Raw genomic sequence first — 22,320 nt, 5'->3', positions numbered from 1 at the left:
CAATTACCTGCTCTTTGTTGCAAAACTCCTCTATATCCTAGCTCCTCCCCTCGCCTCCTTGGAGCAGTTTCTCAGAGTTTTCTGAAACGCTGTCCTCCCGGGCTGCAGTCCTCATTTTGCCCCCAATAAAACTTAACTCGCAACTCTCACGTTGTGAATATATTCTTTTTTAAGTCAACACCCCCGACTCAGTCTCACTCTTCTGAGACCTCACAGGGAGGTCCCAGGCAACGTGCTCCCAGAGAAAAGCACAGAAGGGAAGGAAGTGTGAGGGGGGAGTGCTGGTTTCAGACTTGTCTGTAAAAGCATCGTATTGTCTTTTTCCCTTCTAATAAACAGGAAAATCTATGTCGTAAAGCATTCTTTGCTCTGTAGATTTTGAGATGATTGTTCTCCAATCAGCGCTAGAGCAAACCTTTGTGGTCTTCTCTTTGTCCTTTGCATGCAAAGCTTGCACATGAATATGTGCCTCAGTATGAGTATTTCTCATTCACCTACATTAGCGTTACATGAACTTTTAGGATCTGAAGACTTGAAAATGTATCTGTATTATTTGCTTTATATCCTTCCCTCTTATTTTATTCTGCTGTTATTTTCTTTTTGGAAATCTTTTTAGATAGATATTGTATTTCCTGGATTGAGCCTCTACATCAACTTTTCTCTCATATTTTAATCTTTTTGGATCCGTTGACTTTTTTTTTTTTTTTTTTTTTTTTTCAGTACGCGGGCCTCTCACTGTTGTGGCGTCTCCCGTTGCGGAGCACAGGTTCCTGACGCGCAGGCTCAGAGGCCATGGCTCACGGGTGCAGCCGCTCCGTGGCATGTGGGATCTTCCCAGACCGGGGCACGAACCCGTGTCCCCTGCATCGGCAGGCGGACTCTCAACCACTGCGCCACCAGGGAAGCCCGATCCGTAGACTTTTTATTTCAGCTTTTGAATTTTCTATTTTACCCACTGAGAAATGGAATATTGCCTGCCACAAAGGATGTCACAGTAATCAGCGATTGCAGCCACCACCGGTGAGCTGGTGAACCCTGAGGCAAAGAATACTTGTCTTCTAGCAGCCATCAGACTTCAGCCAATCCCCACGGTGAGCCCTGAGGAAACTCTGGATATGAAAACACAGGATACTGGCTCCAGATAGCTGAGGTGCATATCAAAGGAATGACTTCAGTGAGCCCAGACTCTTGCATTTTCCCATACACAGAAAAGCAGTAAATGCCTTAACTTGAGGTTTCTAGTATTCTTTAATTAACAGTAATCTTTTGTTCTTATTATCTGCCCTTTGTTGCAAAACTCCTGTGTATCCTAGCTACCCCCTCGCCTCCTCGAAGCAGTTCTCTCAGGGTTACTTGAGATGCTGCCTCCCGGGCTTGAAGTCCGAAAAATTTCTGTGACTCAGCCTTTAGGTTGGGCATTTAATTTTTTAGTCGACACCGTCAAATCTTTAATTTAATGAAAACCCTTTGTTCTCTAATTCTTCCTTGCAACCTGTTCTGGGTTTACAGATGTAGTTCCTCATTCTGGGGATATTACTTTATAAACTGTGCTTTTCCCTTCTTTAAATTATCTGTTTCCTCCGGCGTCAGTTTTATAATTTTATTTTGCATCTTGGTCCATCCTTTTCATCCTATCGTTTTTTTCATGTCTGGTAATCCTTAGCTATCCTTTCACATTTTTAAATGAAGAATGAGGTCACTTAATACAAAGGTTGTATTGGTTTCTCTCCTATGGAACAATTCTGCTCCCTATTAGAGCTCTCACTTGGACCAAGGGCAGACAGGGTGCTCTGTCTGTCAGCTGGCCACACTGGTGTAGGGCTTGAAGGGGAGCTAGCAGCCCCCTCCCAGTGGGGAGGCACCCACACCAACTAGGAGCCGTATTCTGTGCTTGGTGGGATCTGGGGTCACACTCTGTGTTCCCACCTGCTTCCCACTGTGGTGCTGATCTGCATGGCAAAGGGGGCAACAGTAGTGCCTCAGAGGTGTTCTGTTAACATGAACTAATCCTAGCTCTGATCAGGGGTCACTTAAGAAGTCTTTCTATTTACGTGAATATGACAAGTGGTTGGCAGAGAGAAGCTGCAGGTTAAGACAGCAGAGCGGTGCATATGAAATAAGTCATGGAAGAAAGTGCTGGAAGGAATCAGCACCTATATCAGATAAATATGCTTATTTTTATAAAAAGGATCACTGGGGCTTCCCTGATGGCACAGTGGTTCAGAGTCCACCTGCCAATGCAGGACACACAGGTTCGTGCCCCGGTCCGGGAGGATCCCACATGCCGCAGAGCGGCTGGGCCCGTGAGCCATGGCCGCTGGGCCTGCGTGTCCGGAGCCTGTGCTCCGCAACGGGAGAGGCCACAACAGTGAGAGGCCCATGTACCGAAAAAAAAAAAAAAAAAAAAAGATCACTGGAATGATCAACTAGAAACTAATAAAAATGACTATCTGTAGAGGATGGGGGTGAAGTGAAACAGGGTCCACTCCCCTGAATATACATTTTTATATAGGTCGTTAAAGCTCTTTCTTTTGAAGTATAATATACGCCATAAGAATGCACAAATCATAAGGACACAACTAGTGAATTATCACAAAGTGATCACACCTGTGTAGCCACCTCCCTGATGAAGAAATAAAACTGTCCCCACACTGCAGAAGCCTCTTCTTTCTTCCAACAGCGACTCCCTCCCTCCTGACCACTCCTGACTGTTAACACCACAGATTAGTTTTGCTCACTTCCAAACTTGAAATAAATGGAATCATAAGTATATATTCTTCTCTGACTGGCTTATTTCACTCAACATTCACTGCAAGAGATCCATCACGGTGTGGTGTGCAGCCTTGCTATGTGTGAAAATCTTCAACGATGATTGTAGACCTTCAACTTTTTCTTTTCGATCTGTTTTATATAGTTTGAATTTTTAAGTAAAGTTTCTTAACTGTTAAAGATTGAAAATTTATTCAAATTTGTTTTGTGAACGCTGGAGGAAGCAAAAAACTCTGAAACCCAGCCTCAGATCCTGTCTGGGCTGAGGCTGCCAGCCCCAGACTCTGCCCATTTCACTACCTTTGGTCCTCTCTGTCCCTCCCAGAGATGCAGTTTCCTGGGGGAAAGGTCAGAGTTCCTGGTGGTTTGCAAGAGCTAGGAGGTCACTAGCACTTACCCTTCCCCCTCGACACAGGCCCCCTTGCCCAGACACCCTTCCCAGCGCAGGCCAAAGTTGCCAGGGGGCCCTCGCAGGGCCAGGGGCTCACCTTGCATGCCTGAAGGCCCGAAGTCCTGCCGTGTGAGGAATATGGCATGATCATGGTACTCATCGTGGCCGGAGTCTGGCTTCTGCTGGAGGTAGGCCCAGCGGCAAACGTTCTCCAGACTCTGAGAGGGGTTCCCAATCTCAATGAGGCTCAGAGACTGCAGGGGCAGGAGAGACAAACAGAGGGGTTGGCGTCTGGTGGTCCTGATGGGAGCTGAGCAGCCCCCATCTACCGGGGACCTGGGCCAGGTGGCGCTAAGCCCAGTCCGTTCTCAAGACCCCCTCCCACTTGGCTCCATTCTCCTGAGTGGATGGAAAGGCTCCCCGGCCTTTCCACATACCTGCACGAGTTTCCACACAAAGTCACTGCACAATTTCAGGTGAGACGTGGGAGCCAAGCTCTGAGGCCGTCTAAAGCCTCAAAGAGTCCATTCAGCCCACCCCACCTCCAGGGCCCCTGCATCCTATTCAGCCCCTGCTCTGTGCAGGCCCTGGCCAGGAGGCAAATGCAATGAACCTCGGTCACCCTGAAGAGCTTACATTCTGGCAGGCTCCAGGACAGGGGAGACAGAACTCCCAGTATGACTACAAGCCCAGAGACCTGTGCTTTCCCCTTGATAGAAGCTATTTGCAGAAAACGACACAAGGGAGGGAAAAACCTTGCAGCAGATACAGCAAAGGAGCCACATAAGGAACAGGAGCACAGGGATAATTCCCTCAGGATCCATGGACAGGAAGCCACTGGGAGCAACCACAGTCCATTTTGTGTCATGACACATACCTACTAGCCAAGGCTGGCTGCTAAACTGGCAGCACTGCAGCCTGATCTGCACCATGGCATTGGCATTCACTCTCTCATTCAGTCTTCACAACCACAACTACTGAGCCTGCACTCTAGAGCCTGAGAGAAGAGGCAAGAAACTGAGACTCAGAGAGGTCAAGTAACTTGCCCCAGGTCACACAGCTAGGAAGCCTGAAACCAAAGTTTATATTCAATCCACTGCCCTAAACTTCCTCCACAAATGAAACATACACTGTGTCATCTCAAAATCAAGTCTCCTATAAGCTGCACTCATCCCTTTTCTCTCCACAATCCTCACAGCAGACACTCCAGTTTCTGCTCTCACCACATACTCCCACCATCAAAGTGGTTCCCTCTAGGCAGAGAGTACTGGGCACGTTCTTTTCCACTTTAAGGATACATCTGTCCATAAAGTAGAACTATGCATTCTTTGGTAGACATGTAAGCAGATGTTTTGTCTCTTCTCTTGCATAAATATATCCATCAAGCAGAGCCACATATTTCTCTTTTTGTGTATAAGTAGCAGAGAATAAGATATAGGGTATTGTTAGTAAGCCAGCATGTTGCAGAAGAAGGAAGAACGATTCAAGGCCAGGGAGGACTAGTCATTGCCAGGCATCTCGTGAGTTACCCAAGTCAATGGCTTAAAAGATGGCAGACCAGTTCCCAAGTCCTAAGCACAGAGCCAATTGCTCCTGAGAGATGAGATTACTTGTTTTAATAAGATATAGTTGAGGGGCTTCCCTGGTGGCACAGTGGTTAAGAATCCGCCTGCCAATGCAGGGGACACAGGTTTGAGCCCTAGTCTGGGAAGATTCCACATGCCGCAGAGCAACTAAGCCTGTGCACCACAACTACTGAGCCTGCACTCTAGAGCCTGAGAGCCACAACTACTGAGCCTGCGTGCCACAACTACTGAAGCCCACGCACCTACAGCCCATGCCCTGCAACAAGAGAAGCCACCGCAATGAGAAGCCCGTATGCCTCAACGAAGAGTAGCCCCTGCTCACCGCAACTAGAGAAAGCCCGCGCACAGCAACAAAGACCCAACGCAGCCAAAAATAAATAAAATAAAATAAATAAATTTTTTTTAAAAAGAAAAAAAAAAAGATGTAGTTGAGTCCTAATGAAGTCAGTCATAGACTGGAGCAAGAGGTCTGGTGGCCAGGACCTGTTAGACATTGGCACAGAGGTGGACAGCCCAGAGGATGCTGGAAAAGGGGAAGGGAGGTACACTCCTGCCCCCCTTGTGATTCGGAGAAGCATGTGACGAGCTCTGGCCAATTAGCTGTGAGTAAAACTGACGTGTGTCTCTTCCCGGTCCAAGCACTTAATTGCCCACATGAGCGCCTCCAGAGATCTCTCCTTGTTGGCATGTGAACCAGCATGTTGAGATGGTAGCTGCTCTGTCACCTAAGCCTTGAGTGACAATGAGACCAGAGTCCTCTGCCAATTCACAATGAACATACAAGTGTGAGGGGGAAATCAATCTTTGTTGTTGTAAACTGCGGGGACATGGAGCTTGTTTGTTCCTGCAGCACAGCACGGCCCACCCCGCCTGACACAGAAGGGGCAGGGGAAGGGGACGTGGCATCTATATCTCATCCCAGCAGGCCAGCTCAAGACCCTGCCAGGTGATCACTGTCTCCAGAAAACCTTGAGAGGCCACAGCTCTGGAGGAGGAAGTGAGTGAAAGACTCTCCTTTCTAGGGAAGGACCTTTGGGTGGAATGAGAAGGAAGGGACCCTCATGGGTGGATCTGATTTGGTGCTTGAGTATGGACCCCACTGGGCTTCAGAGTGCCAGCCCAAGTCCCGATCAGAGGGTGATCACAAAGGCCACTGATGACCACTTGGTCAAGGATGGCCGCAGAGCCCCCACTGGAGCGGGACACCCCCGGCTCCACAAAGCCCCAAACCAGTTCAGAGCCTTGTTAGTCCATCTCCAACAAAAGGGCCTTGTTTCCCTCAGGGCCATGTCTCTCAGCCCAAACATCAGGGGATTGTTCCCCTGGTAGATTGCAGCTACTTTTGCCTGGGTTCTTCTGACAACAGCAGCCCCGTCCCCCTTTGGTAAAATATCCTCTCTGTTAATCTGGGTCTGACCCTAGGCTCAGGGGTGGGAGGGCTCAGGCCCAGCCAACCCCACCCTGCACCTTCCCAGCAAAGGATGGTTGGGGCCAAGGGGTTGGAAAGGTGTGAGACTGCGAGCCTGGAGCTGCCACTAGGGGAGGAGACCCCAGGGGAGGAAGAAGCCAGCATAGATAGAGCAGGGCCTGGGGTGGAGAGAGGTCAATTCCTGGTATCTTCACACAACCACCTGGCTCCCCCCAGGCCTGAGGCCAGCCTACCCCAGGCCTGTTTGTTATCTATTGCCACAAAATGAGTTACTTCCAAACTTTATGGTCTGAAAAACCTCAAACACTTATCTCATGGCTTCTGGGTTAGGAATCCAAAGGCAATCTAGCGGGGTCTTCTGGCTCAAGGTCTCCCATGAGAGTGCTGGCAGCTGAGACTGGGGCTGCAATCTCATCCGAAGGCTCCCCTGGGGAAGACCCACTCCCACACTCACTCACGTGGTTACTGGCAGGATCCAGTTCCTCACGGGCACATGGACCTCACCACAGAGCAGTCACACGGGACAGCTTGCTCCCCCCAGCACGAGTGACCCAAGAGATAGCATTGATAGGGCACATCCACGACAGAAGTCTCAGTCCATTTAGATGCGAATCTCAGTCCCACCCAAACCCACAGGGAGGGGACCACACCGGGGAGTGAATACCAAGATGTGGGCTCACCAGGGGCCATTCCAGAAGCTGTCTGCAGCAGATATGTGTCTCATATATTGTGTGTCAGGAAATTCCTCCCATGAAAGTCAATTTGAGTTGTGGTGTTGTCACTTGCAGCTGAAAGAGCATGAGCAGGGGACTTCCTCCTTGGAGAATCATGGGAAGCTCAGTCAAGGGCACTGGCTGGCAAAGGAAAGCCAGTGGCTGTTCTCCAGGGTCCAGCTGGTATGTCCAACACCAGTGGGAGAGAAGCTCTGGTCACATCTCTGACAAGGAGTCAAGAGCCCAGTCAGAAAGACACACTGTGTCAGGGCCAGAGAGCAGAAATAAGGCCATGGAGTTGGGGACAGAGGCAAAGGCTGAAACAGGGTGAGAACAAACAAGCTGGGGGCTCAGAGAGAGGTCTGACTGCTCAGCGGGTGGGCTCGTGGGAAGTGCTGGGTGGGCGTTGCAAACCCAAATGCCCACAGGCCAAGGCCGGTGATGTAAGTCAGTGAGGCAGCTCGGTCCTAAGGAAAAACGAGTCTGTCTTTCATTTGCCAGTTCAGAAGGGGTAAGGTTACAGAAGAGTATTTCCCTGTTATGGTAAAGAAGTTGGGGGGATAAGGAGTGGCGAGGACTGTGGCCAACCAAGGAGCCTACGCCCAGCTGAAGGGGCAACAACACTCAGCGCCAGCCCCATAGGCATGGCATGCAATGGACAGAGCCCAGGGCTGCCAGATCTGACTACTCAGGCCAATGTTCACATTTTACAAAGAAGCGTACCTCCTGGAAAACACGGACTCAAGTTAAAATAAGTTCTGTGGACAAAAGAAAACACATCTCTCAGGTCACCAGGTTGAGAACCCTGGAGAAAAGGCCTTAGCAGGTTGGACCCGACACTGGCACACTGGCGAGCGCCTCTTGCCTCCCAGACACCAGGCTCCTGGGTTCAGCCCAGGTTCCCAGCCCCTCTCAGCAGCCACCGTGATCTCACTGCTGCGGCAGGATAGGATAATTGATTGAAATATTGATTCGCATTTTGTTCTTGCCTCGTCTCCCTTCCTCCACTCCAAGAAACAGCCTGCCACTTCCGTTCTCCAGCCCCATGGGGGTTTGCATTGCAGGGTCCAGAGCAGAAGTTGTCTGGGACCCCCTCCTGGCTTTTGGGTTCTGAGGAGACTCCCCAAGAGAAGGGGCAGAGAGAAGGGCTTGGAGGGGCTACACCAGGACGAGGTGGCCCTGGGGAGGCAGGTCACAGAAAACAATGGCCATGCGCTGGGCCCTGGGAACCTGCAGCCGAGACAGGACCCTGAGACATGGAGGAGGAGGGTGATGTCAGTGTTCCGGCATCCAAGGTGCAGAGCTGCTGTACTTCCTATGTCTCTGCTCATGTCCCAACTTTCTCAAGGATCTGACCCATCTCAGATGGCCACCAAGGAGCTAAGGGCTGGGATCCTCATAGGGTCTGGAGAGTTCAGGAGGGTGCAGTGTGCCTTGTGCTCTGTGGCAGGTGCCAGATGCATGTGCATTTTAGAAAGAGCTCTCTGAGTCAGTGAGGAGGGAGGGGGGAGGGGAGGGGGACATTTGCTGAGATGGATGGGGGTGTTGTCTGGTGTAATGTCTCAGCAGTCAGGATCACGGGGTGGCAGGAGATGAGCAAGAGAGGTGTCGCCTGGTAAGAGAGGGAGGATGGTTTCTGGCAGTGGGGCTTGCAGAGGAGGCATGGGGAGAGGACCACACACTCGCAGGGAAAGGTGGGGTCTGCAGCATGCCGGGACACAGGCCAGGGATCATCCTTTTGGACCCAGCTTGTTTCCTCGGTAAAAGTTCAGCAGTTTTCCTTTGGGGAGCTCTCCTGCTTCTTGGGGTGCAGCTCCTGGGGGAACAGTCCAGAGGCAGCCTGGGACTCAAGTTAGGTCAGTAGAATTGAGGTTCAAAAGAACAAAAAAACGGCGGAAGCAGGCTTGCCTAGTGGCAGCCTCCAAACAACCACCCACGAGCTTCTAGGCAGAAGCCAGCACCCCAGGCTCAGCCTTTCCTCTACCTACTTCTCCAACTTCCTGAGAGCTGCCAGCCTTCCCATAGGTTCCGCCTGCCTTGAAGGGCTCCTCAGAGACAGAGATGTCCAGGCAGAGGGCCCAGGAGGGAGGCCTGGGCACCCACGAGGGTCACTTGGGCTCTAGTGGGATCTCCCCATACTCCTCTGCCACCCGGCCCACATCCACAGCCCTCAGACGCCTCCACCCCGTGCCTTTGCTATGTATCACACAGCACGTGAGCTGTAGTCCTCATCTGAGCGAGGAAAGGAGACGTGTCTATTTCTCCTTCAGAAGTGATGGAGAGAGGCTGAGAGAGCTGCTATTGCAGTTAAGATTCTCACACCCAGCTCACTGAAGTCATCTGCATCCTCCTGGCCCCAAAGTCGTCTATCTGCTCCTTTTTGCATTGGCTTCTCTGCCTGTTCCCACCTTTGCTGGGCTGAGGACTGCACAGAAGGCTATGGTGTTCCAGGGGGCAGCACCCCAGGCCCAGTAAGGGAGTGGCCCCAGAACCAGCCGGGATCTCACAGACCAGCCTCCCTCCTCCCGAGGGAGCCAAGGGTGCCAGCTGTCCATAGTGCATGGAACTGTTTTTACAGTACACAGGGCATTTATGCACCCTGGGGCTGGGTGGTAGCAGTGGGCTCTGCGTTCACATGTATCATCTAATTTAAAATGTATAATTGCCTTAAGATATAGATGCTGTTATTGACCTATTCTCCGGATGAGAAACCGTGTCTCAGACAACTGAAGTAACTCACCCCAAGTCCTACCGCTAGAAAGAGGTGGAGGTGGGTCTGGAAGCCACGCCACCTCTGAAGGTGTTCTGTCTGCAGGGCCATCTCCCCTAGGCAGGCGGGACAAGAAAGGAAGGGCGAGAGCCACGGTGGCCACCAGGTGGCGCTGCTGCCGCAGGAACAGCAGCGCGGGGCCTCAGCCGGTGGGACGCCTGGATCCCAGGGCTCTGCTCTGAGACGCCAGGGCACGGGTTCAAGGGGGACCACGGAAGCCCCTGACAGCCTCTGTGGTCCCACATTAAACAAATCAGTTAAGATCTGAGCAGAAAGTTCTGTTCTTATCACCGCTCTCTGACATTTCCATTGTTTGCTCCAGAATGAGCTGAATTACATTTATGCTCTTACCTCCTTCAGTCAAGGAGACAGGAGAAAAGTGAGACCAGCAGCCTGGAGGCTCTGCAGGCTTGGGGGCATATCAGGGAGCGCCTCAGACCACAAACCCTGCCCACCAGGGCACCTGCAAGTGACAGTTGGGGCTCACCTGGGCAGCTCAGGGCCCTGGGGTTGGAGGCCTGCTCATCTGTCATCTGCCCTGTGTTCTTGGACAAGTTACCTCACTGTCCTGGGCTTCCCATCTGCAAAGTGGGCACAACCGCAGCACCGAGCTGGGAGCTCAGGCGCTTCTGTCCGTGGTGATCAGCACCCACAATGTTCTTTGTTTCTGCCCCTTGGCTCATGTCCCACGGATCCAGCTGAAGCCCACCGAAGCCTTCTCAACTGCCATGACCCCAGAGGGTCTCCTGCCCAATCCGCCCTCCCAAAGATGCACAAAACAGGACAGCGTGCGCAGAGTGGAGTCCAGATCGGCTGGGTTCAAGAAAGCAGAGGTCCAAGAGGGAAGAGATATGGGAACATATGTATATGTATAACTGATTCACTTTGTTATAAAGCAGAAACTAACACACCATTGTAAAGCAATTATACCCCAATAAAGATGTTAAAAAAATAATAATAAAATAAAAATAAATTTAAAAAAAAAAAAGAAAGCAGAGGTCAATTCTCAACCTTGGCACTGCTGGCCCTTGGGGCCAGGTGATTCTCTGCGGTGGGGACTGTCCTGTGCACTGAAGGACGCTGAGCAGCATCCCAGCCTCTACCTGCTACATGACACGAGCATCCCCAGGGTGGGGGGCAGCAAAATGCCCTCTGTGGGGAGCATAGCCAAAGAGCCCGGAGCTCATGTTCCTCAGCCTGTGGAATAATAGCCCAGCAAAGCTGCTCACCGCTGTGTGACCTCGGTAGGCCACTCACCTGTCCTGGCGGGTGGGGGTGATGAGGTGACTGCCCCAGAGAGCTGCTGTGAGGGTGAAGTGTGTGACATCACATAAGGGGCTGCAGACAGGGTCTGAGCCAAAGAGGGCACTGCAGGCTGTGACTTGCATGAATACCCTTGTTCCTGTTGTCATTGCTAGTGTGCACTCCCCTTACAGGGGACACTAAGGCTCAGTGAGAGTAAATAGCTCACTGAAGGTCCCACAAGGATCAACAGGGCCAGAATTAACACCAAGCCCCAGGCTGGGTGCAGCACAGGCTCCCCCGAGGCTGGGGGTCTTCTCCCGGCAACTCCAGCAGACAAGGCGGTGCCTGGAGCTCAAACCTCATGACAGGCAACCCCAATACCAGTGAGGGCTGGAAGGCATGATCCTTATTTCTCTGCTCAGGACTCCCATATCATCAAGGAACATTCCAGACATCCTCCCAGAGGCTGGGAAGCTATTCCCAGAGAAAGCCAGCTCAGGATTCTTCACATGAACCTTCCCAGCTCAAGCCTATGGGGCACATCTGGCCCTAATGCTTCCCGTTCTTCTCTGGACCATGCAGAGTCTGGCTCAGGAGGTGGGCCGCAATGACTGGGGGTGGAGGTGGGGGCTGGACACCATGCTTGGCCCCCATCTGATTGGGGGCTGGGACCCAGACTCTGGGGAAACCAGGGGCTGTCCCTGGGGTGTTCTGAATCCCCTACACTGCCCCTCACACAGTCAGGGAAGCGGAGGTCCAGAGCAGGTAGGCAATGGCCCAGGACATGCAGTAAGCAGATGGTGGCACTGGGCCCTTGAACACTGAGCCCTGCCCCACCATTCTCTTCTCTTGCCTTCCCCTAAGAGACTCACAGTCAGAATTTCGCAGACCCTTCCCCTCCAACGCTGAAAAATTTCTAAGAGCATTCCATATTTTGTCTTGACCTGACAAGATACCTTATGTTCTTTGATTGTCCCCAAGTCTCTGATTTCCATTTGCTTTGATTTTAATCATCTTAGGAAATATTTAAAATGAGAACAGTTCAGTAGCTTTGGTGCCTTCTCAAAAAAAAAAAATCAATTGAAAAGCCAGTTGCTATGCAACCCTCAAGTGTTGCCGGTGTTCTGCTCCCTGGCTGATGGCATATTGTATAAAATAAGATAATCTCTTTTCTTCTGCTGTGTTTTTTTTTTTTTTTTTTAAGAAATGGAGAAAAACGTTGTTTTAGGCAAAACTTGAGATAACTCAGAGGCTTCTCATAAGCTGGAAGACAAACAACATGTCACTTGCACAAGTGCTACTGATTTTATCCCCACTGGAGCCTTGGCGAGGCCTGGGGACAGGCACAGGGGGAGTGCAGGGTACGGAAGCTGCTCTCTTTCCATCACAGCTTGGAATAAATAACAGCATCTGAATACTGGGCCACTTTCTGCCCCAAGTCTGGGTCTCGACCTCACAGCCCCTAGAGCGCTTCCGGCCGGGCCTTGGGGGACACAGCTCAGGCCCCTCTCCTGGCAGGGCTCCTGGCTCCAGTCACCTCGGCCTTGCTATGCTTAAAGTCTTCCAGGGACAGGGCCTCACTCACTGACAGGAAATGCGTGGCTCCTTGAGGAGCAGCTCATCAGAATCCATCCTCTCCGCGAGCCAAACTCTACTCCCCAACCCCATCTAGAAGCCCCTCCTGGCTTTTCCTTGAACAAGCAGAGCTCATTCCATTTACGTGAATCCCAGCCAGGCAGTCTCCTGCTGGGTCACCCCATCCAGGGCACCCCATGGTGCTCACCACTCCGAAACAATCTTGTTTACTGGTGAGTTCATGGGGAGCTGTTTCTCCAGTCCTGGGAGCAGGCAGGCAGGTCCCAGGATCCACCTGCTCAGGAGGCATGCTTCCCACTTCCCTGAGGTCCCTCAGACACCTAAAAACAGGGCCTTATCCCCAGCACTGTGCCAAGTGGAGTCTGTGACCAGTGGACACAAACTTATCGCCCACAACGAGATAAGCAGAAGCACAGAAATGGGAAACTTTCATAGCAGTTTGATGGAGTGATTTTATGTCTGTGGAATTTAATAATAAAAAGTCGGGGCCGGTATTTTTTTTTTTTTTTTTTTTGTGGTACGCAGGCCTCTCACTGTTGTGGCCTCTCCCGTTGCGGAGCACAGGCTCCGGACGCGTAGGCTCAGCGGCCATGGCTCACGGGCCCAGCCGCTCCGCGGCATGTGGGATCTTCCCGGACCGGGGCACGAACCCGTGTCCCCTGCATCGGCAGGCGGACTCTCAACCACTGCGCCACCAGGGAAGCCCAGGGGCCGGTATTTTTGTATAATCTTGGTTTTTGTCACATTTCCCTTTTCTAGAAAATTCCTTTTAGATGTACTTACAGAAATATTGGTCCGTGATGCGACCTTTGGCTCTGAGGCGTTCTGTGTGTCTGGCTTGGCACCCTTGGCCCTGACAGCTACTCTCCACGGACTGTCATGTTCAGACTTATGGTCTGATTGCTCCAGGTCGGTGGAACGACCCCTCCTTTCCCACGGGGGTTGCTCCTGAGCCCACAACCAAACACGCCGCACTGTCCCTAGGCTCCTATGCTCTGTGCAAGGCACAGAATGCTCCGTTCCAGAGACAATGGGCCAGCAGGTGGGGCCACAGTCCCCCTGCGTCCGGATATCTGTCTAGCGCCAGCCCTCCTGGATGTGGTTGGCCAGCCATGTCCTCCTAACTCTACTCTCCCCCTACCTGTGCTTCTGCAGTGTGTCCTCCCTAGGGAAAGTGAGATTCACACCCTGGACTCCACTCCCCACTCACAATCCTGCCACTCGCTGGAGGAGGACCAAGTCTGGCCCTATAACTTTCTGGAATCCCCCAGGACACAAAGGCCCTGATGGGCGCCAGCCTCCCCCATGGCTTCCCGAGAAGAGGTGGGGTGGGGAGGTGGGAGAAGCTGGGCAGAGTGGGGGGTGGGCTTTGCTACAAGAGACTGGTCAGCCCCGCTGCCATCAGGGGCTGGGGGCCAGCAGAGGGGTGGCAGCATGTTGTCCTTCCCGGCCAGGCTTCAGGGGCTGGGGATGGATGTGGGGTTCTAACTCCACATCCTGGTACCTCTTTTATCTTGACACCTCTGAGGTCATCAGCAGAAGTCTAAGGCTGGTCTGCTGAGCCCTGCTGGGGTGCAGTGGGTGCAGCCTGGACTCGGTCTGAAAGCACTCATCCAGTTCCACATTCTCCCTTCCTGTCGCCTCACCATCATGGATTCCCAAACTCCTTCCCAGTGGGAAGTCATGGAGGCGAGGGAGGCGTTGGTCCCCCTGTGCCCTCTCACTTCTCACTGTATTGGTCCTGGTCTCATTGAGGCTGCTCCACTTGCCCAAGCGTGCTGTGGCCACCCGTCTTGTTGGCCATGGGCTCGAGGCAGCCCCATGGCCTGCCCTCCTCCCCATACTGTCCCCAGGAAGAGTAGGCCGTAGCCTCACAATGGGGTCCATGCCCGCTTCCCTTACCCTCACTCTGCCTATGGGGGACTTGGAGGGTACCAACATGGCTCACGCAAAGCAGAACCCCTCCCTACGAGGTGGAACATAAAGGACCAGACTGGTCATGGCCATGAGGGAGGTGCCTGCAACACCTGGGTAATACAGCCTCACCTGTAGGTAAGGCCACATACTTGTGGCAGCCTGCATCCTCCCTCTGGCCAAGATGGCTCACCCAAAGTTTCCACAGACACTCAGGTGACAGAGTTCCCAGGCAGAAAAACACAGATCCCTCTCCAAGTGCCTCCAAGCCACCACAGAGAAGAGGTGCCCAGCAAAAGCATGAAGTCCTTTCTACATGCTCCTTCAAATCAGAACTAAAATGTTGGACATGACAGAGCCCTGTGGCATGGCGCTGGAGACCCTTCCCCAGGTGCTAGCATTCAGTTACACAGAATTACTTGGACTCTACCATTTTTAAATGATTTTTTAAAAATATAAACAAATTTTCCATAATTAAAAATGCACTATTTCGATTATAAAGGAAACATCCTTATCATGATCAATTAAGAAAATTCAGTAAAGTACAAAGAAGAAAATAAAAATCCATCACCTACTACCCAGAGATAAGTACTATTCACGTTTGATGTATTCCTTCAGTCCCTTCTGTGTAGATACTTGCAAACAAAATTGAGATCCTACTACTGTAAGCTTATATCCTTTTTTCCGAAAAGCCAACAAACTTGACTTAATGCTGTAACCATTTCCCCAAGCCCTTAAACGTGCTTTGAAAATGGGATTTATTGGCAGTCTAATAATCTACCACATAGACATAGTGTAATTTATTTAACTAGACCCCTATTGGCAGACAATTTACATTGCTTCCAGTTGTTTACACTTAGAAATAAGGCCCTGGCTTTTGTCTTGTTCCTAAAACTTCATCCACAGCTCTGTTAACTGCTTTGGAATAGAATCATAGAAACGAATGACTGGGGGCAAACATGAAGAACATTTTTAAGGGAAATGACAAACTGCCACATTTCCTTCCAGAAATGTGTACACATTTATACTCGTACCAGAGGAGTGTACTGCTGCGTTCACCCAAGCCAGCAGTAAATCCCTCGTCTTAATCTTAACACAGCTGATGCTTTTAAAATGGTAAACGTTTATTTCTTTGATTAATAGTAAAGTTCAATGTTTTCTCTTTTTTTGCCATTTGTATTTTTTCTTCAGTTAATTGCTTATGTCCATTGCCAATTCTGTTTTTCCTAGGGCTCTTCATATATTAGGATATCTTTTCCATATTGCAAATGCTTTTCCTGATTGTGGTTTGCCCTTTGTTTGTGTTTTTTTTTTTTTTTTTTTTTTGCGGTACGCGGGCCTCTCCCTGCTGTGGCCTCTCCCGTTGAGGAGCACAGGCTCCGGACGCGCAGGCTCAGCAGCCATGGCTTACGGGTCCAGCCGCTCCGCGGCATGTGGGATCTTCCTGGACTGGGGCACGAACCCGTGTCCCCTGCATCAGCAGGCAGACTCTCAACCACTGCACCACCAGGGAAGCCCCTGTTTGTGTTTTTTGATGACTTTATATTTTAAGTATTCAAATATATCTATCCTCCTCTTTACAATCCCTTCGACTGTATTTATGCTTAGGAAGTCCTTGACGATGAATATTTTCTTCTTGATTTGTATGGTTTAACTAGTTGAATTTTATTGGCCTATGTTTATCATCTGATGTATTTAATTTGCTATATATGAAATTTATATTTATCATAGACTTATTTATAACACTTTATAACCATTCCATTTATATTTATTGCATGTTATTTATATGAGAGGTATTTTCAGAGCTATATATTTTATTCAGTTGATCTGTTAATTCTTATGCAAATATAGTATATTTTAATTATTTTTGCTTTACAAGGTGTTTGAAGTAAATCCTTTTTATTTGCTTGGCTTTCAAGGTTTTCCCAGACATTCTTGACTGTTTATGCTTCTAGATGAATCTTAGAATCATTTCATCAAGTTTCCAATTATTAATCTGGGAAAAGTCAACATCACTACTATACCCAGTGTTCCCGTAAGGAATAGCATATGTCTCTTCATTTATTTTTATTTTTTTCCTATCATTAACAATGTGCAATTTTCTTCCTATACATAGGTCTTATAGCTGTCTTGTTAGGACTATTCCAGGTATTTTATATTTTTGGTTACTATCGTTAAGGGAACTTTCTTTCCCTATTATCTTTACTACCAGGGCATTGTGGATTCACACAGAAATTATTGGGTTTTGTGTAATTATCTTATATTTGGCCATGTCACTAAACTCCTTGGTTTTCTGATGGATTCTTTTAGGTTTTCCAGGCACATAATTATTAGCAAACAATTATAATTTTATCTGTTCTCCTTGATACTGGTTTCATGTCATACGACATTGTCCAGAATTCCAAAACCTCAGTAACAAAGTTATGCGTCTCTTTCTTGTTGCCAATTTTACTGTAACTGTTTCATAAGAGCAGCATGTCCCAAAGCAAATTCTGTAGAATGTTGATTCCATGAGGAAAAGGGTTCTGTTGAGAAACAGTTTGGAGAAACCATGCATACTGATCCATCTCCTAGAGATTCACCCTGCACATTTTCATAGTAAAGTCTCTGAGAAATTTGGCTGTCAGGAATACCTGTTTTACTTTGTTTTATAAGCATTTCCCAGACTCATTTGACCATGGAACCCCTCTATTCTCCTGTGAAAACATCTATGAACATCCTGAGAATTAGCTATGCAGAACACTTTTAGGGACAATGTGCTTCTTTTTCTACCTTTAAATAAAATTTGGGTTGTCATGTTACCATCTGTTACTAGTTTCACAGATCTTTTAAAAACCATGAGATACCCTCTCAGTTCCTATGGAGCTGATCACACTCCTTGCCCTGCTGGTGCCTTCAGCAGAGCCCCCTGGGGCTGTTTCTCAGGTGCCCCCGACTCGGTGTGCTTCTCTGTGCACCCCCATCCATGCCTTTGCAAAACACGCTCATCTCTTCTCTCCAGGCTCCAGTTCCCCATGCCAGCATCTCCCTGGCTATCTCCACTGGGATGGCACAAAGCACCTCAAACTCAGCACGTATCCCCTGAGCTCACTGCCTTTCTCCCCCACATGCCACTCCCCCCCAGCTCCGTGCTCTCCATCTCAGGGGTCAGCATTATCATCTACCAGGTTGCCCAAGGCACGGACTCAGTGTCTCTTCACATCCACCCGGGTAGCACCCACCCGCTCCTGGTTTGGCCTCCTAAAGTTCTCTTTCATCTTCTCTCCTTTCTTCACCCTGTGGCCACGGTCCCAGGACAGCTCACTAAGGTCCTCCCTTTGATGCCTCCCACCCTCTCCTAAGCCACCGCTCCCTGTGCTGGTTCTTCCCCCTTTCACTCCCTCCCCATGACTGAAAAGTCACTGCCTCCAGTCGCTTGCCCTAATCTCTAAATAAGATTGCCTGCCTCCCTTGCCCTGACCAAGTCCCTGAGCCCTCAGTTGTAACTGTTTTTTTGTCTGCACCTCTGCTCTAGAGCAGCCCCTGAGATCAGGGACCACGTCGGTGACACGGCACAGTGCTTGGCACAAAAAACCCTCAAAAAGTATTTGTTAGGGACTTCCCTAATGGTCCAGTGGCTAAGACTCTGTGCTCCCAATGCAGGAGGCCCGGGTTCGATCCCTGGTTGGGGAACTAGATCCCACATGCCTCAACTAAAGATCCTGCATGCCCAACTAAAAGATCCCACGTGCCGCACATGACCCTGCGCTAAGACCCAGCACAACCAAATAAATAAATAAATATTTTTTAAAAAAGTATTTGTTAGATGACGAGCTTTGTCATTAGGCAAATGGATCTGATGAATTATATGAACAGACTTTCTAATATTAAACAATCATCACATTCCTAGAATAAGCCCTATTTTATCATGGTGAGAGTTTCTCTTTATGCATTATTGAATTAAATGCTTAAAGCCTCAGGAATTCTTAACATCTATTTTTAGAAGTGAAACAGGTCTGTACTTTGTCTTAGATATGCTACCTTTGGCAGCTTTGTGTGTAGGAATCATGTTGGCTATAAAGATAGATTGGGTGGATTTCAGAACATATATATATATATATTCTGAAACAGTTTATGTGGTATTGCATTATCTTTGCCTAATAATTCCTTGCAAATGAATAAGAATAGACTGGCAAAAATATATTATCCGACTCTCTATTTAGAGGTAATTTTAAGATAACTTTGAAAACAGAGAAGAATTTGAGTTCCCACCATGGTTATGAGGCTTATTGTGGTATTTTCTACATTTTTTGGAGTCAGCTTTGAAATATTCCCATTTCCCCAGGAAATCCTTGTTTCCCAGGATTTCCAGGTCCCTGACGGAGGTTCTCAAAATCTCACCTTCAGGTTTTCTACCTGGTTTCTACCAGGTTTCTACCTGCCTGTGACACTTAAGGAAAGAAGAACAAGAAGAAACAGCTTTGGGTGGGGGCAATTTAGCACAGAGCCTGACAGGAAGTAGTTAAAATAAATAAGGCTTTGTTCCATTGAGTAATCAACACTGGGAGAAGGAACCAGACAGTTTTTAGGTGAAATAAGAGCCAAAGCTTTGCCAGTGCTGGTAAGCAATTAACCATGCACAATTCTCCAATTTTTTTTTTTAAGGCTCAGACCACTTGGTGGCTCTCCTCCCCTTCCTACCCCACAACGTGAAGTTTCCCATGTCCCCTCTCCAGAGGTAGAAAGTGGGGAGGGGGTTGGATATAATCATGCCCATCCCTCACACTACACACCTAAAAATTCCTCAGACCCTGGAGGATGCTAAGGGGGTCTCAGGCCAGGAATGGAGGGACTGGTAGGACCCAGCCTGAGGAGGGGAAGGGATGGCGAACATGTTGATGGCTGCTTCAGTGGGGATGGGCAAAGTCCCATGGGATGTTCCAAGGACGGAGGCTGGAACTGTGTCACTGGGCCTGGGCCACCCCAGCCTTCCCTGGCTGTGTACTGTGTTTGCATGTCCAGAGTTCACCGCCATGCCACAAACCTGCCTGCTTACATGCAGAAGAAGGTGTGCACACTCCTCCTCCACTGGGTGTCAGAGTCGAGGGATGGGGAGAAGGCCCAGGTGGAGATCTCCCAACAGCTGCCTAGGGCAGCAACCTCCTCCAAAGCTTTCTCTTCAGCTGGGATAAGCATCCCACTGTGGGTTGCATTATACGCACTCTTTCTTTTAGTTTATGCTTCCCCTCTTTTCTTCTAGACTGAATATGCCAGAGATTTGCTTTTTCCAAGGCTCTCCTCTTGATTGATCCTATTGTTTCTTTCTATTTTCTAATGCTTTTTTCTGAACTATTTCCTTATTTTTACTTTCTTTAGGTTTTTGGTTTTGGGTGGTTGTTAACATCTGTTCTAATTTACCGAGCTGAATACAGGGTTAACTTGTTTTCATTCGCTCTGTGTGATCTTGGGAAGCACCTGCCTATGAATACAGCTTTGGCCACACCCCACAGGTTTTGATCTGCAGTACTCCTGTTTTCATTAGTTTTCCCAATAGTCTGCAACTGAAGGTCTAATATTATTCTTCCTAGGAGATTTTTTTTTTCAAAGAGACTGGATTTATTCTTTTTATATATCCCTTCCCTCCACCTAGTTTTAGAGCACCGAGTCAGAGAATAGCCCAAACTATTTTTGCTGTATAAAATTCACTAAGGGCTTCCCTGGTGGCACAGTGGTTGAGAGTCCACCTGCTGATGCAGGGGACACGGGTTCGTGCCCCGGTCCGGGAAGATCCCACATGCCGCAGAGCAGCTAGGCCTGTGAGCCATGGCCGCTGAGCCTGTGCGTCCAGAGCCTGTGCTCCGCAACGGGAGAGGCCACAACAGTGAGAGGCCCGTGTACCGCAAGAAAAAATTAATTAATTAAAAAATAAAATAAAATAAAACTCACTAAAATTTTCTTTATGACCTAAAGTACTTCTGTAATTTTTAAGTGTTCTATGATTCCTCAAAAAGAAGGCACATTTTTCCATAGGGCAAGGGGAAAAAATGATATAACTACTAATTTAACTTTATCCACTATATTACTTGAAACTCCTATGCCTTTTTTAAATTTAATAAAATATTTTATTTACTCCAATATATCCAAAACATTATTTCATTAATATCAAATTATTAAGAAAGTATCTTACATCTCTCCTTTTTTTTTTTTCTGTACTAAGTCTTTGAAACCGGGCATATGTTTTATACTTACAGAACATCTCAGTTTGGACTAAATACATTTCAAGAGCTCAGTAGCCACATGTGTCTAGTGCCTGCTGGACTGGACAGTGCAGCTCTAGACAGAAGATATCAATGCAGGAATACTGTCTCTTAAAAATCATGAAAATTTGTTATTGGCTATAAATGACTGAATAACTTATTAAAGAAGGCTTGAACTGAGAAGACTTTTTTTTTTTTTTTTTAAGCAACAAGGATACTGGAGGTAGGGGAAACTCCTATGCCTTTTAAAATGTGATCTGTTAAAGGTCTTGAAAAGGGTATGAAAGACTCCTGCAGTAAGGTTTTTGCAAATTTCTCCCTTGATCTGACAGTCCACTTTGGTATACTTTATGTTCTCCATGGGGCATGAAGGACCATGACTGCTATCCTCACTGTGGTCGCTTCCATCACTTTAGAGTGACACACTTCCCAGGGTAGGAAGAGTGGGCTCAAGGTCCACTGTTCCTGGAATTTGACCAGCCATAAAGTCCTTCATTGTCATTTCTGTACTGCAGGCCTTGTACATTGTGTGCAGTTCGATTTTATTTTGTGAGACTGAGATTCTCTCTCTTTGAGTAGAGGAGTTAACCCTTTGCATAATTCACAACTTTCTTTTTTTTTTTGCAGTACGCGCGCCTCTCACTGTTGCGGCCTCTCCCATTGCAGAGCACAGGCTCCAGACGCACAGGCTCAGCGGCCATGGCTCACGGGCCCAGCCGCTCCGCGGCATGTGGGATCTTCCTGGACCGGGGCACGAACCCGTGTCCCCTGCATCGGCAGGCAGAACCCTTTGCATAATTTACTATGCCTTATGTGCCTCATCTTATTATGACTTGACTTTCTTCATACTGCGTGGGGTCAGACCACGGACTCCAGAATTTGGCTTCCAGGGTGAGAAGCTGGACTCCTGAGGAGCCAAATACCACTGGCTACTCATGCCACTGAACTGCCTTAAACCTCAGTGTCCTTATCTGTGAAGTGGGATCCTCATAGCCCCACTTCCCCATCTGTCCTTGGACGAAGTGAGATAATTTCATGTAAAGTGTTCCCGAGCTGCCTGGCATAGGCACTTGCTCAGTCCACACTGGCCATTACCATGGGGCTCCTTCCTTCCTCACCAGCTCTCCCTTCAGGCACCCCCTTATTTTTCCATCTCAGGTCTTTGTGCCTGGGGGCTTTCTAATCCTGGTGCACAGACCCGTGCATGCTGCTAGGAAAGACGGTTCCAAGTTTCACAACAAAGGGAAGCAAGAAGGGCAAGACTGCTCAGTTAGAACAGCAGCTACGTGGCATGAGAAGAGGAGGACACAGGTTGTTTCTGATGCTTTGACATCCAGGGCCTTGCTGACCTGGGAGGAACTGCTCCTCCCAGGGTCAGCCAATTCCTAGAGACAGTACACAACTCATTCTGGATCATATGCTCTTCAAATGCAAACCAACCAATTCAGAGTCCACACCCCCAGCCCCCTCCTTCATTGGGCTCTCACACTCCAGCCGACTATCCCCTGTGCAAATCACTAGGGCCAGGTACCAAACAACTAGGGCAGCCCCAATGCTCCTGAGCCTGCTGAAAATTATTCACACCGGCCAATCCTAAGCCTGCTTACCCCACCTTACCTTGTCCTTCCTGAGGAAACCACAATAAAGGTGCTCGCCCACAGTTTCCTTCTC

At 49.0% G+C, this 22,320-nt stretch overlaps 1 protein-coding gene across 1 annotated transcript in view; it reads right to left on the bottom strand.

Annotated features, from left to right (window-relative positions):
- ADAMTS2 (ADAM metallopeptidase with thrombospondin type 1 motif 2) overlaps nucleotides 1-22,320 on the bottom strand; it is a 247,759-nt gene that overhangs the window by 47,454 nt on the left and 177,985 nt on the right. Inside the window, 1 exon segment of the mRNA XM_027096495.1 lies at nucleotides 3,258-3,414. Within this exon segment, the coding sequence (XP_026952296.1) occupies nucleotides 3,258-3,414 (157 nt within the window).

The sequence above is a fragment of the Aethalodelphis obliquidens genome, unplaced genomic scaffold (genome assembly GCF_003676395.1).
Source record: "Aethalodelphis obliquidens isolate GAN/ISIS:26980383/991018 unplaced genomic scaffold, ASM367639v1 scaffold102, whole genome shotgun sequence".
Classification (NCBI taxonomy): domain Eukaryota; kingdom Metazoa; phylum Chordata; class Mammalia; order Artiodactyla; family Delphinidae; genus Aethalodelphis; species Aethalodelphis obliquidens.
The sequence above is the reverse complement of the archived record's forward strand: the minus strand, read 5'-3'. Positions and strand labels throughout refer to the sequence as shown.